We start from the raw sequence: 13,247 nt of genomic DNA, 5'->3' as shown, positions 1-13,247 counted from the left end.
CCTTAAGAGTTCTTGGCTACTTACTTATTTTGTTGAAGGCTGATTTCTTTCCTATGGTCGATTATAATGCTTTACTTTTTTGTAGAGGGTTGATTTCTTCCTTGTAAAGATAAGAGATTCCTAAACAAACAGGACCCTTAGAGTCCTATATAAATCCTTGTATCTTTCATGAAAAAGACAATGAATGATTTTACAAACTCCACAAATACTTGTGTCAATCGCTCCGAGAGGGAGAGGGTGTGAGACCCAAAATCGCACCACAAGGGAAGGGTGTGAGGCCCACTTTCTATCATATTCCTTCTACTTAAGATTCAGTGTTCCTGCGACTCTGATCGACTCCACCATCTACCCACGCAAGCCTATTCCGTCAAGAGAAGATCTGTCTCCTCTAAAATTTTCATCTGTCGTGCTGAGAGGAGTGATTTCTTATTCTACAGATCATATGCTGTCAAGGACCTTCGCTCCTTAACAGTTGATTTTTGATTTTTTTTTTTTTAATCCGATGTTGGTAAAGACCTAATTCTTTATCGATAGATCTGTTTGGTTAAAAGATTAAGAGCCCTAATCAAAGTAGTTTCTTAACTACCACGATCCGGATTCTTATCATCTTCTTGGATTTTCTCACGGGTTTAATGTTTTATTTTTTCTGTTCCATTCTTATTTCTTTTTTTGCATTTACTCGTGTGCATGTTTAATTTCTGCTATCTATTTATGAAATTTTCTATTACTAATTGTTTACTGATCTCTCGAATGACATTCGTCTGTATCATTTAGATTGATCTCGCTTTAGTCTCGTATCAATCAATCACGCCTCCTGAGTAGAGTATAGGCAACTATACTGTCTGTCCTGGGAATAATGAGCCCCTGATCGGACGTGATTTGTTGTTGATGAATAGAAGAAAGCTTGATTATTAGGATTGATTTTCTTTTTTAGGATTGTCCCGCATCAATTTGGTATCAGAGCCGGTTGATTAGGGCTTTAGTTTAAATTCAGCAATTTAAATTTTCGCAAGTTAAATTTTCGCACTCTAAATTTCGTACTTTACTTTCAAGCATTTTAATTTTTATTGCACCTTATTTCTGTATCTTAGAGTTGCATGACCACTAGATCAGGTACCTGGTACCAACATCCTACTTCCCCACCCAATACCAATATGGATCCCAATATAGCAGCCATCATTAATGCTCTGACTGAAAAGTTTGATGATATGAAAAATTTTATGAAAGCCATGGATGAGAGGATAATGGTATTAGAAGAAGCTAGGCAGAAACAACCTGAACTTGAATCTCCCCGACTACCTATAGGACAAAGAGGTAGGAATCTAGAACTTGATCGACCTATAGGAGCACGCCCGCACCATAACCAGTTCGATCAAGATGAGCATATTCTTAGGAATGTGAAAGTCGAAGCCCCAAGTTTTGATGGTTGTCTAGATCCGAGAGAGTACCTAGATTGGGAATCAGGTATGGACCACTATTTTGGATGGTACGAAATGTCTGAAGCAAGGAGAGTTAGGTTTGCTAGGATGAAATTGGTGAGGCAAGCCCGATTTTATTGGAAAAGTGTTGAGCGTCTTCTCAATCAGAGAAGACAAGATCCGATAGAAACCTGGGATGAGATGAAAGAAAAACTCAGAGAAAAGTACCTCCCCACATCTTACCAACAAAGACTTTTAGATCAATGACAGAGGCTTACTCAAGGGAATAGATCAGTCACCGAGTATATCACGAGATTTGATGAATACCTCATGAGATGTGGAGTAGCCGAAGATAGAGTTGTTACCTTATCTAGATTTAGAGCTGGATTACGAGAGGATATTCAGTGTGAGCTCTTTCTGCGAGAGGTAACCACGTTGGAACAAGCTTATCAACTTGCCTTAGATTTTGAAAGATTTTCTAGATATTTGACTCCCCGTCGTCCTGAACCCAACCGAGCAACCCCTTCTGGATCGAGACCTAATATTAATCAAACTTCTAGTAACGGACCTCCACTTACAAATCCGATTGGGAGAAAAGAAGATAAAGAAAAAGGAGCTATAGGAGAGTTATCAAAAGGAAGTAGTTCTCGATCTCATTGCTTCAAGTGCCATGGTTACGGTCACTTTGCTGCATAATGCCCCAACCGATCATTATTCGTAGAAGAATTAGAAGGAGAAACTCTAGAAAATATTGAGGAGGAAGTTTATGAAGCTGATCTAGATTTAGCCGAGCAATTTGAGAGTACTGAGGACATCCTAGGTTATGCCACACCTGAGTCAGACCTTAGGCTTGGAGTCGTTAGGTATGTCCTAGCCCAAACTAAGGAAAGTGAAGACTGGCATAGGACTTCTATTTTTCATACCTTCATAAAATTTGGCGATAAAATTTGTAAGGTGATCATTGATAGCGGTAGCTGTATCAACGCCATCTCCAACGACACGGTTAAGCGATTAGGATTAACTTCTGTAGATCATCCCAGTTCATACCGTGTGTCTTGGATTGATTCCTCCTCTATTCCCATTAAATTTAGATGCCGTGTGCCCATCCAGCTTCATTCCTATCAAGATCATGTGTGGTGCGATGTCTTACCTATGGAAGTCGAAAGTATCATATTAGGTCAGTCTTGGCTATTCGACAATGATGTTACGATTTATGGCCGTACCAACTCCTGTAGCTTTACTCATCAGGGTAAGAAGATCACGATTAATCCTTCACCACCTAAGGCTACTAATAGAAAGATAGGCGATGGACCAAAAAAAAATCTTAAGAAGAAAAGTCTCAATCTGATAGGTGCTAAAGAATTAGAGACGATCATGAGTGAAGGATCACCAGTTTGGATGCTTGTTGCTAGAGAAGTTCGTGAGGATTCTAAGGTGGATTATCCTAAGGAAGTAGCTAGCCTTCTTACTGAGTTTCATGATGTCTTTCCTGAGGATCTTCCAGATTACTTACTGCCTATGAGAAACATTCAACATGCCATTGATTTAGTTTCTGGATCTACCCTACCCAACTTGCCCCACTATAGGTTGAACCCTAATTAGCATGTCGAGCTATAAAGACAAGTTGGAGAGCTGATAAAAAAAAGATTTGTGAGGGAGAGTTTGAGTCCTTGCGCGGTTTCTGCACTACTGACTCCAAAGAAGGATGGTACATGAAGGATGTGCATAGATAGCCGTGCCATTAATAAGATCACCATTTAGTACCGCTTTTCCATCCTTAGGTTAGATGACATGTTAGATATGATGGCCGGATCCACTATCTTTTCTAAGAGCGATCTTAAAAGTGGTTACCATCAAGTAAGGATTAGACCGGGAGATGAGTGAAAAACTGCTTTCAAGACAAAAAATGGTTTATATGAGTGGATGGTGATGCCATTTGGATTATCTAATGCCCCTAGTACCTTCATGAGGTTGATGACCCAAGTACTACGATCATTTATAAGAGTATTTGTAGTCGTATATTTTGATGACATTTTGATCTATAGTCGAACTAGGGAAGACCATTTAGATCACCTCCAAAGAGTGTGTCAAGTTCTTAAAACAGAAAGGTTGTATGCTAATCCTAAGAAGTGCGCTTTTATGACAGACCATATCATCTTTTTAGGTTTTGTTGTTACCCCTAATGGTGTATCTGCTGATCCTGAAAAGATTAGAGCAATAGTTGAGTGGCCGGTGCCCAAGAGTGTGCATGACGTGCGGAGTTTTCATGGATTAGCAACCTTTTATCGTAGGTTCATAAAAGGGTTTAGCACCATAGTCGCTCCCATCAATGACTGCATTAGAAAGAAAAATTTTGAATGGACTAGGGCAGCCAATAGAGCCTTTCTAGACATTAAGGACAAGATGACTCATGCCCCAATCTTATGTCTCCCTGATTTTTCTAAGGTTTTTGAAGTAGCGTGCGATGCGTCAGGAGTTGGGATTGGTGGTGTCCTTAGTCAAGAAGGTCATCCGGTAGCATACTTTAGCGAGAAACTTAACGATTCTAAACTCAAGTATTCTACCTATGATAAGGAGTTTTATGCGGTAATTCAAGCTTTAAGATATTAGAGGCATTACCTACTACCGCAAGAATTTATTTTGTACTCTGACCATGAGGCCCTTAGATTCTTGAATTCTCAAAAGAAATTGAATCATAGACACGGTAGGTGGGTTGAGTTTTTGCAAGCCTATACTTTTGTTTTGAAACACCGTGCAGGTGTAGAGAATCATACAGCTGATGCCCTGAGTCGTCGTCATACTTTGCTGTCCACCGTTAGTATAGAAGTTGTTGGTTTTGAAAAGGTTAAAGAAAATTATGAGGAGTGTTCAGATTTTGGTGACATACTTACCGCTTTACGTAAGGGGCCATCTAGAGAACGTAGTGAATATACCCTTCAGGATGGTTACCTATTTAGAGAAACTAGGCTGTGTATCCTCCGTACATCTTTAAGAGATTTTTTAGTTTGGGAATTACATGCTGGAGGATTAGCTGGACACTTTGGTAGGAATAAAACTATAGAGTTGGTAGAAGCCAGTTCTTTTGGCCAAGCTTGAAAAGAGATGTCGTCCGAATTGTTGCCCAATGTAGAACATATGCTGTGGCCAAGCAAAGAAAACAAAACACCGGCTTATATACACCCTTACCTATACTAGACTGTCCTTGGCAAGATGTTAGTATGAATTTTGTTTTGGGATTACCTAAGACAGCTAGGAAGCATGATTCTATTCTAGTGGTTGTAGATAGATTTTCAAAAATGGTCCATTTCTTGCCCTGTTGCCAAACGTCTGATGCGTCGAAAGTTGCAAGGATATACTTTGATGAGATTGTTAAACTACATGGATTGCCTAAAACCATTGTTTCTGATAGGGATGTTAGATTTATGAGCTACTTTTGAAAAATCCTATGGCATCTTTTAGGCACAAAACTAATGTTTTTTTCTGCCTATCATCCACAAACAGACGGTCAGACCGAAGTGGTTAATAGGAGTCTTGAAAATCTTTTGCGTTGCTTGATTGAGGAACATATGGGTAACTGGGATCTTTTGCTGCCCCGAGCCGAATTTGCATATAATAGCTCTGTTAATAGGTCCATTGGCATGAGTCCTTTTGAAGTAGTTCATGGATATCAACCTAGAAAATCAATAGACCTCATCCCACTACCCATGCATGCTAGGATTTTCAAATCTGCAGAGTCATTTGCACAGCATGTCAAGAGTCTGCATAAAGAGATCAGTAAAAAAATTAGTATGAGTAATAAAGTTTATAAACAGAATGCAGATTCTCATCGACGTGTTCAAGAGTTTGCAGAGGGAGACTATGTGATGGTTTGATTGAGGCCTGAACGGTTTCTCCCTGGAACCGTGAAGAAGTTACATGCCCGAGGTGCAGGTCCGTTTAAGATCATAAAAAAAATCGGATCAAATGCGTATGTTATGGACCTACCTTTTGATTTTGGAATTAGCTCTACTTTTAACATTACAGATCTTGTCGCCTATAAAAAATCAACTCGGATACCTAGTGAGCCATTTGAGCCTGAACCAATCTTTGAGAGCGAACCTATCCCTGAGTGTCCACCAACCAAAATGTCAGCAAAACACGATCAGATTGAGAGAATTTTGGATGAGCAGATCCTTTCCATCCGGAGTCGAGGCTATCAGCGGTATCTGGTTAGATGGCGAGGTCGACCAGAGTCTGAAGATACCCTGGATCACTCGAGAAGAGCTGCAACGCATTGATCCCGATCTACTTGAGCGTCACCAGAGCGGAATCGTCCCACACTCGACAGGGTCGAGTTTTTTCCACCCCGGGAGAATTAGTGCGGACACCAGAGCCATCAAAAATTGGCAACATAATTTAAGTTCGATTTGGATCAAAGAAGCCTCATTAAATTGATTCTACTTCAGTTATTTATTTTCAGTCAATAAATTTTAATGCATTTGGCTTTGGGTCCATAGGGCCATACTTGGATTTGTCCACGTCACCTTTGGAGCCACCACTCTCCACATGCCAAGAGAAGAAATATGCATGCCAGCATGTGCCGTGCTCATGCCAAGTTGTGTCAAGCATCAAGCACCCACATGGAGTTCCATTTCTTTCTTAGAATTTCTTAAGAGTTCTTGGCTACTTACTTATTTTGTTGAAGGCTGATTTCTTTCCTATGGTAGATTATAATGCTTTACTTTTTTGTGGAGGGTTGATTTCTTCCTTGTAAAGATAAGAGATTCCTAAACAAACAGAACCTTAGAGTCCTATATAAATCCTTGTATCTTTCATGAAAAAGACAATGAATGATTTTACAAACTCCACAAACACTTGTGTCAATCGCTCCGAGAGGGAGAGGGTGTGAGACCCAAAATCGCCCCACAAGGGGAGGGTGTGAGGTCCACTTTCTATCCTATTCCTTCTACTTAAGATTCAGTGTTCCTGCGACTCTGATCGACTCCACCATCTACCCACGCAAGCCTATTCCGTCAAGAGAAGATCTGTCTCCTCCAGAATTTTCATCTGTCGTGCTGGGAGGAGTGATTTCTTATTCTACAGATCATATGCTGTCAAAGACCTTCGTTCCTTAACTGTTGATCTTTGATTTTTTTTTTTAATCCGATGTTCGTAAAGTCCTAGTTCTTTATCGATGGATCTGTTTGGTTAAAAGATTAAGAGCCCTAATCAAAGTAGTTTCTTAACTACCACGATCCGGATTCTTATCATCTTCTTGGATTTTCTCACGGATTTAATGTTTTATTTTCTCTGTTCCATTCTTATTTCTTTTTTTGCATTTACTCGTGAGCATGTTTAATTTCTGCTATCTGTTTATGAAGTTTTCTATTACTAATTGTTTACTGATCTCTCGAATGGCATTCGTCTGTATCATTTAGATTGATCTCGCTTTAGTCTCGTATCAATCAATCACGTCTCCTGAGTAGAGTATAGGCAACTATACTGTCTGTCCTGCGAATAATGAGCCACTGGTCGGACGTGATTTGTTGTTGATGAACAGAAGAGAGCTTGATTATTAGGATTGATTTTCTTTTTTAGGATTGTCCCGCATCACTTACCCAAATGAGCGGTTGTGATAAGCATTGTTCACAGCCATATGATGCACATAGTGTAGTGTGTAATTTCTTAAGACCAAGACCCGATATCTAAACATGTGGACTAGTAGTAGCACGGCAAGCATTCCAGTAAATAGTATCTTCAACTAAGCATCATACATGCAAAAATAAATATTCTATTTAAATCATAAACAGAAAAATCTCTGCAAATTGCTAGACATAAAGAAAAATTATTCACTTAAATAGGACACATATATATTACATCAGCGCGTAAGCTTTTGCATTCTGTAACTAGCAATAAACGTATGTCCTAGCAAAAGCTATCAAAACATTGGTGGTATCACGTCCAAATTCAGTAACATCACACCTTAGGCTTGTGTTCAGGTCCACGACTATGCTCAAAATCTACATGTACAAAAGCGCGCTCAACTTCTGGTAGCTGTTCAAGTTTTTCTTGCAGTGTTTCACCAATGTCATGTGCTTGGCTCAAAACCATATTCCCAGGCAAGACAATGTCCACCTCAACGAAGTATTCTGAACCAAAAGTATATGCTCTAACTGTAGCAATATGCTTGATTTCTGCATGGTGATTCCAGATGAGGTATGTCAACTTTGTTAAGAAGTCGGGTGGTGCCGTTTTCCCTATTAACGACCATACGTTGTCCATAACAGTCCTCGCCCATGTACACATCGTGTACACAGCTATCTGCAACAAAATCCAATACCCCATCAGTATGTTTGTAGATGGATCATTTACTAGTTTCATTGCTAGAAAAATTGTAGGATAGGAATTAGAGACAATTTAATAATTGAGGTCAAGTCTTGAGCAGTAATATAAAAATTTCTTTGGAAATAATTGAGCTTATAGATTTTCAAAGATGAAAGTGCTAGTGTACTTTTGCTTGTTCATTCAGGCATGCATCTTTGTATTGGTATTTGTAAGTGTTTGTATTTGTTGATAGATTATTTCTGTTATGTTATATGAATAAATGTGCTTTGTCATGTAGCTTACCAGTATTGCTCCAGCAGGATCTATCCACCAATAGAATTTAATGGCAAGCAAGGCTGCTGCCAGACCAATGGAGTTAGTCATGACATCAAATGAGTGATCTTGTGCGTAAGCTCTAACGATTTCATTCTTGAAGTTACGGCAATAAAGCATGAGCACAAATTTCACTATGGTAACTGAAGTCATGATACCGATTACCCATTTCTCTTTCGTCTGATCAATAGCAGAGTGGGCCTGAAAAATGATGATTGATCATGAAAGAATAATTAACAAGCAAATCTTCATAACGTATATACTAATCTAATTGAATGTTAAAATTACAAGCTAAGCATCATTAAAATACTATAGTTTTATGTATTCATGTACTGTAAGAATGATGACCATATTAAAGATAAGCGTGGGTTATTTTATTTTGTTATATCGTTGCTTACGGGAAAACGATGCATATCTTATTTGGTCTTGTATATGAGTCAAATGATTATCATCTTTTCTTAAGAAAATGATCTTAACGTACAACTTAAAGATTAATAAAAACAGAACAAAGATGGAAGGGGCATGCTAAATGTATCATTCCATGGATCAATTAAGAAATATATACCTGCACAAGGAGCTGTCTACCAGACTCTAATAGTACTTGCAAGCCAAGAGTAGCCATCACAGAAGCAAAAACTATAATGCCCTGCAAAGAAATAGCAAATAAGTTTAACTTTCACAAAATCAAAGGTTTGATTAGCTCCATGTCACAGTTCTGTACCCTAACTGATGCCTCGTCTTGTTCATCGGATGTTGCCTATGCTAGACAAAGAATGTAAGTAAGAAGAAAGGTGGGAGGGATTGAACGCTATCCACACCTATCAATATATTGGAAGTTGTTGAAATCACTGTTCTAAGGGTGATCTTCAGTATTTCAAAAATATTAAAGTTGTAAGAGCACACTCTGTTAAAATTCCTTATTCATTTAAGGAGATACCACATAGAAGTAGTATTCATCATCTAAACAAGCCCTTAAACATGTAGCTAATCTAGCAGTAATAAATGCTTTGCTAAATGTTTAAAATCCAACAGTCTCCATGTGGAATAATTAGATTGTTTGGTTCATTGTAATTTTGATTAAAGCAGGATAGATGACCTATCAAAAACTGGGAACTTACCACTGGTTGCATTCGTTTTTTTCCAATTGGATAACTATATTGGTTAGGCTTCTTCATGGCATATGATGTAAACAAAAGAATAAATCCCGATAGAAGATCCAAAAGAGAGTCTAATGTGGAAGCAATCACTGCCAAGGATTTGCTTTCAATTGATGCATACACTTTCGCCACAAAAAGGACCAGATTAGCTATGTTTGAAATGTTAATTGCCATCCTTTCACTGTTTGCTAGCTGTTTTAGTTCATCCTGAAAATTCAAAGAAAGATCAATTAATATGGTATATACATAGAGGATGCACATATAAACATGAAAAGAGAGTATCATGCCTGTATTTAACATTGAACACAAGCAATTATTTATGCATCACCTCTTGGGCATTTTTAATCATATATACAATCACTCAAACTTAGCACAAAGCATACATTAAGTCCAAAGTATCTGCTTCTTTGATGATCTTGAGATGATTTTGTTTGAAGAACATGAAACTTAAGGTGTACACAGAAAACATAAATCTTTATACAAAAGGCTAACAATATGTACCTCTGTAGGAGCTCCCTCCAAAGAACCTAGTTCGGTGAAGCTTTCCATTTCACTCAATCCCTCCAGAAGCTTCTGCTGCTTCTTATAGTACTTGGCTATTTTACTTTTCTTTCCTATTTAAAGAAACCATAGGAGGATAACCTATATGTAAGTTATCGTAGCAATAAACAAAACATGCTAGTCCCTAATCAATGATCATTGTTTTATATGTATCAACAAATTGAATACCTTAGTGCTCAATAATGTAATAGTCAATGCTCATAAAATATTCAGTCAGAGCATGCCTCTTCTGAGAGAAGTCAGAGTTAGTATTTGAGTTATGACAAGTGGTTTTTTAAGTGCATATAATTTAATATTTCAATTTTAATAGGAACTCAGGAAGCATGCATGTTTTTGGGACCTTGTGGTCTCCCTTTTCCTCAAAAGAAGAAAGATAGGAAGGAAGAAAGAATTAGGAAAGCTAAAAAGGACGACATAATACTTGAGTCTTTATCTTTTGGAACCTCCATAGGCCATTTAATTGGAGAAAATGGAAAAAATGCTGTTATATTTGCTTACAGGATTTCAGATTCTTGTGCCGGGAAATAAATGCTATATGGTGTGTAAATCAACGGACGATGAGAAAACCATTACTATTATTTTTCTAGATAAATAATTATATTGATTAGCTGTGGCATTAACTACAAGAGTTGCTCATGTCTAAATGGTAATTGTCACGGCCCATTTCATGTTGCTAGCGTCTATTTATCTTGTCCTCTGCTGATCACATGGGTCTACCAAAAAAAAAAAAAAAATCTTGTCCTCTGCTGATCACATGGGTCGGTCCTGGTCCAATTGTCTATAGACACATCGATACACTGACTTAATTATTATTATTATTATTTTTTGCTAAGAGACTTAATTACGTTACTCCGTAGCCTGTAGAAGCCATTTGCGTTCATTTTAATGTATGGACCGCAGTGGCCCACGTTATGTCGCTTTAGATATAATTCTCTTTATTCGTATTTTTTGGCCCTTCCGGAAAACTGAGATGCCATTTTACATCGCTTTCAATTTTTTTATGTAATAGAAAAGATGATATTAATAGTGGGGCATAGCAAGAACTGACGAAAGAGACAAGTAAGGACCATCATGGTGGCGATGGTGACCACAATTGGAGTATAGTTGAGGCAATCATAATAGATGAATATAAATTTTATATTTTTAAAATATTTTTTAAAAAAATTTGCTACAGTATTTTAATTTTTTTTTAATCATTTTATTATATATTTTTTTTCTAACCATCTATTTTAAGATAGACGGTACTGATTCATTGGTTAGCAACCAGTTAAAATTGATCATGTGCATGGTTGGTGCAGTAAATAACTGAAAGTTCAGATGCAATTTAAAAATTAAAGTTAGTAGGACATTTTGAAAGTCGCACTTTTTCCTTCCGATAAAGCATTATCTTTTTTCATCGAGGGTCGGCATGTGACAGCGGAGAGGTAAGCAGCGAGCCTGAATAGTGAAGGAGAAGGAAGAATGGGGATAGTATATAGTTGTGGAAAGATGAAATGTGGAGGAGAAAGGGAGCCGCCAGCTCGAGTGGTGGAAGGTGAAAAGGGGTGAAGAAATGAGCGGCAGTGGTGGAGAGATAAGTGGTGGGCTCGATCGATGGAGAGGTGGTGCAGGAGGAGGAGAAGGAGGAGGAAAGGAGATGGCTATAGTGGTGGGCCCGAGTGGTAGATAGGCGGGTAAAGGAGGAGAAGGATGAGGGGCGATGTGCGCTGGTGGGCTCAAATAGCAGAGAGGTGGGTGAAGGAGGAGAAAAGGGATGGCTGCAATGGAGGATCCGAGCAGTGAAGGAGAAAGAGGATGGGGGGACGATGTGGTGATAAGGAGGCAAGCAGCAGTGAGGAGAAGCTACGAAGAAAGAGGAGGATTAAAAATAATAAGATATTATTTTAAAAAAATAGTAAAATATAAAAAATAGTGATATAGAGTAACGTCGTAAATGCCTTTTACGATAAAATATTATTAAAAGAGCACAATAGTAAACACCTCTTTAAAATTATAAAAATATTTTTATAAAAATATTATAATAATATTTGTTACAGCCAATCTCCGTGTGTGTTTGACTCTGATGAAGAGCAACCTGCAAAACAAGTCCACTGATCGGAATTTTATCCAGCGGGAACCATCCGATGCCTAAGTCAATGGAGAGTAGTGAACATGATATTTGAGAATTGAATGTGATAGAGTTTGTGCACAAAATTGTCCTCATCATTGTCTATTCCCTTACCTCCATTTTATAGGCGACTCGGATGTAACAGTTGAACACGTGGGATTCTATTTTTTATAGCACTAAAGAGTAGTTAACCCCAATTATCGGACCATAATCGTGGAGTTGGTCGGCAGTTTATGCCCACTAATGATTGTGGTATCATGGTTGTAAATTTTAATATACCGATTATCATTCCGTAGCTCTAATATACCGACTGTAGGTAATTCAGATATACCGACTGTCATTCCGTAGCTCTAATATACCGACTGTAGGTCGGTGTCTCATATTCTACATTAAAAAGTTGTCTATAATAGTGTATCGAGTTGCTTGGATTAGTCGCCGTCTAAGAAGATAATTTGAAGTTATCGATAGTCAGTCGGCTTATAAGTAGACGATTAGTGTATCGATAGACAGTCGGTTACTTGTTCTGTGATATCGATCGAATGTATGAGTGATAAACCCTGTAGATGTTATAGTCGGATCAGTGATTTTCGTAGTGGTCTTATTTTGACGGTCCAACATCTGTTGCTGAAATAGAGTCGGGGGGCCAACCTTAAATTGAAAGGAGCAGATCTGATTGTCCCAATATTATTTTTTATATATTATATAAAAATATAAAAAAAAGAAAAAAAATGATGCCAAATTGGCTTAAGAAAAGCCGAGATAGTGAATTCTTCTTTCCATTTTTCATGGCAGAACCAAAAAAAAAAAAAAAAAAAAAGGAGAAAAATAAAAATACAGATCGACGTGGAAGCTAGCAAACAGACATGAGAGTAGGGAAGAGCATAGCATACCGAGAGTCATAGGGAACACATAGGAACCGAAGGTGTGATCTTTGGGAACTTGTGGCACCTCGAAATCACTTACGCTGATCCTCCATGATGGCTTGGTCGATTGCATCATCATGGCTGCTTCCATCCTCATAGGCGAAAGGAGCTCCATCCGATAGTCCGTGGACTCACTGCGGAGATCCATTGCCATTCCTTCCCCTCTCTCTCTATGGACTCTCTTATTCTTCGTAGACGAAGAAGAGAGAAGCACAAGCTAACATGCTACTCCAAGTTCGCTATATAAAGCTTTTGTACAAGGAGGGAGGGAGCAAGTGGGTTAGGTGGAGGCAGCATGAGAGGCAGCATGGTTTAACAATATGAGATGGGGGACAGCATGCTGAGATCACAGAACAGATGTGGGGAGGTCTAACTTTTAAGCAAAATCCATTCGAAAGTGAGGAATGTTGTGTGGACAGGGAAAGATTCTATCAAACATGTCATA

General features: G+C 38.3%; 1 protein-coding gene across 1 annotated transcript; it reads right to left on the bottom strand.

Annotated features, from left to right (window-relative positions):
* Nucleotides 1–7,219: 7,219 nt before the first annotated feature.
* LOC105048438 (metal tolerance protein 7-like) lies at nucleotides 7,220–12,988 on the bottom strand. Its single transcript, XM_010927741.3, has 6 exons — nucleotides 12,770–12,988; nucleotides 9,713–9,825; nucleotides 9,173–9,418; nucleotides 8,620–8,700; nucleotides 8,025–8,255; nucleotides 7,220–7,718 (listed from the first exon to the last, which is right to left on the bottom strand). Exons 1-6 carry the CDS (start codon nucleotides 12,954–12,956, stop codon nucleotides 7,374–7,376), a joined length of 1,203 nt encoding a protein of 400 aa, XP_010926043.1. The 5' UTR covers nucleotides 12,957–12,988; the 3' UTR covers nucleotides 7,220–7,373.
* Nucleotides 12,989–13,247: the final 259 nt, after the last annotated feature.

Source organism: Elaeis guineensis, chromosome 7 (assembly GCF_000442705.2).
Source record: "Elaeis guineensis isolate ETL-2024a chromosome 7, EG11, whole genome shotgun sequence".
NCBI classification, from domain to species: Eukaryota; Viridiplantae; Streptophyta; class Magnoliopsida; order Arecales; family Arecaceae; genus Elaeis; species Elaeis guineensis.
Note: the sequence above shows the minus strand (reverse complement) of the source record. Positions and strands in the feature narration are given on the sequence as shown.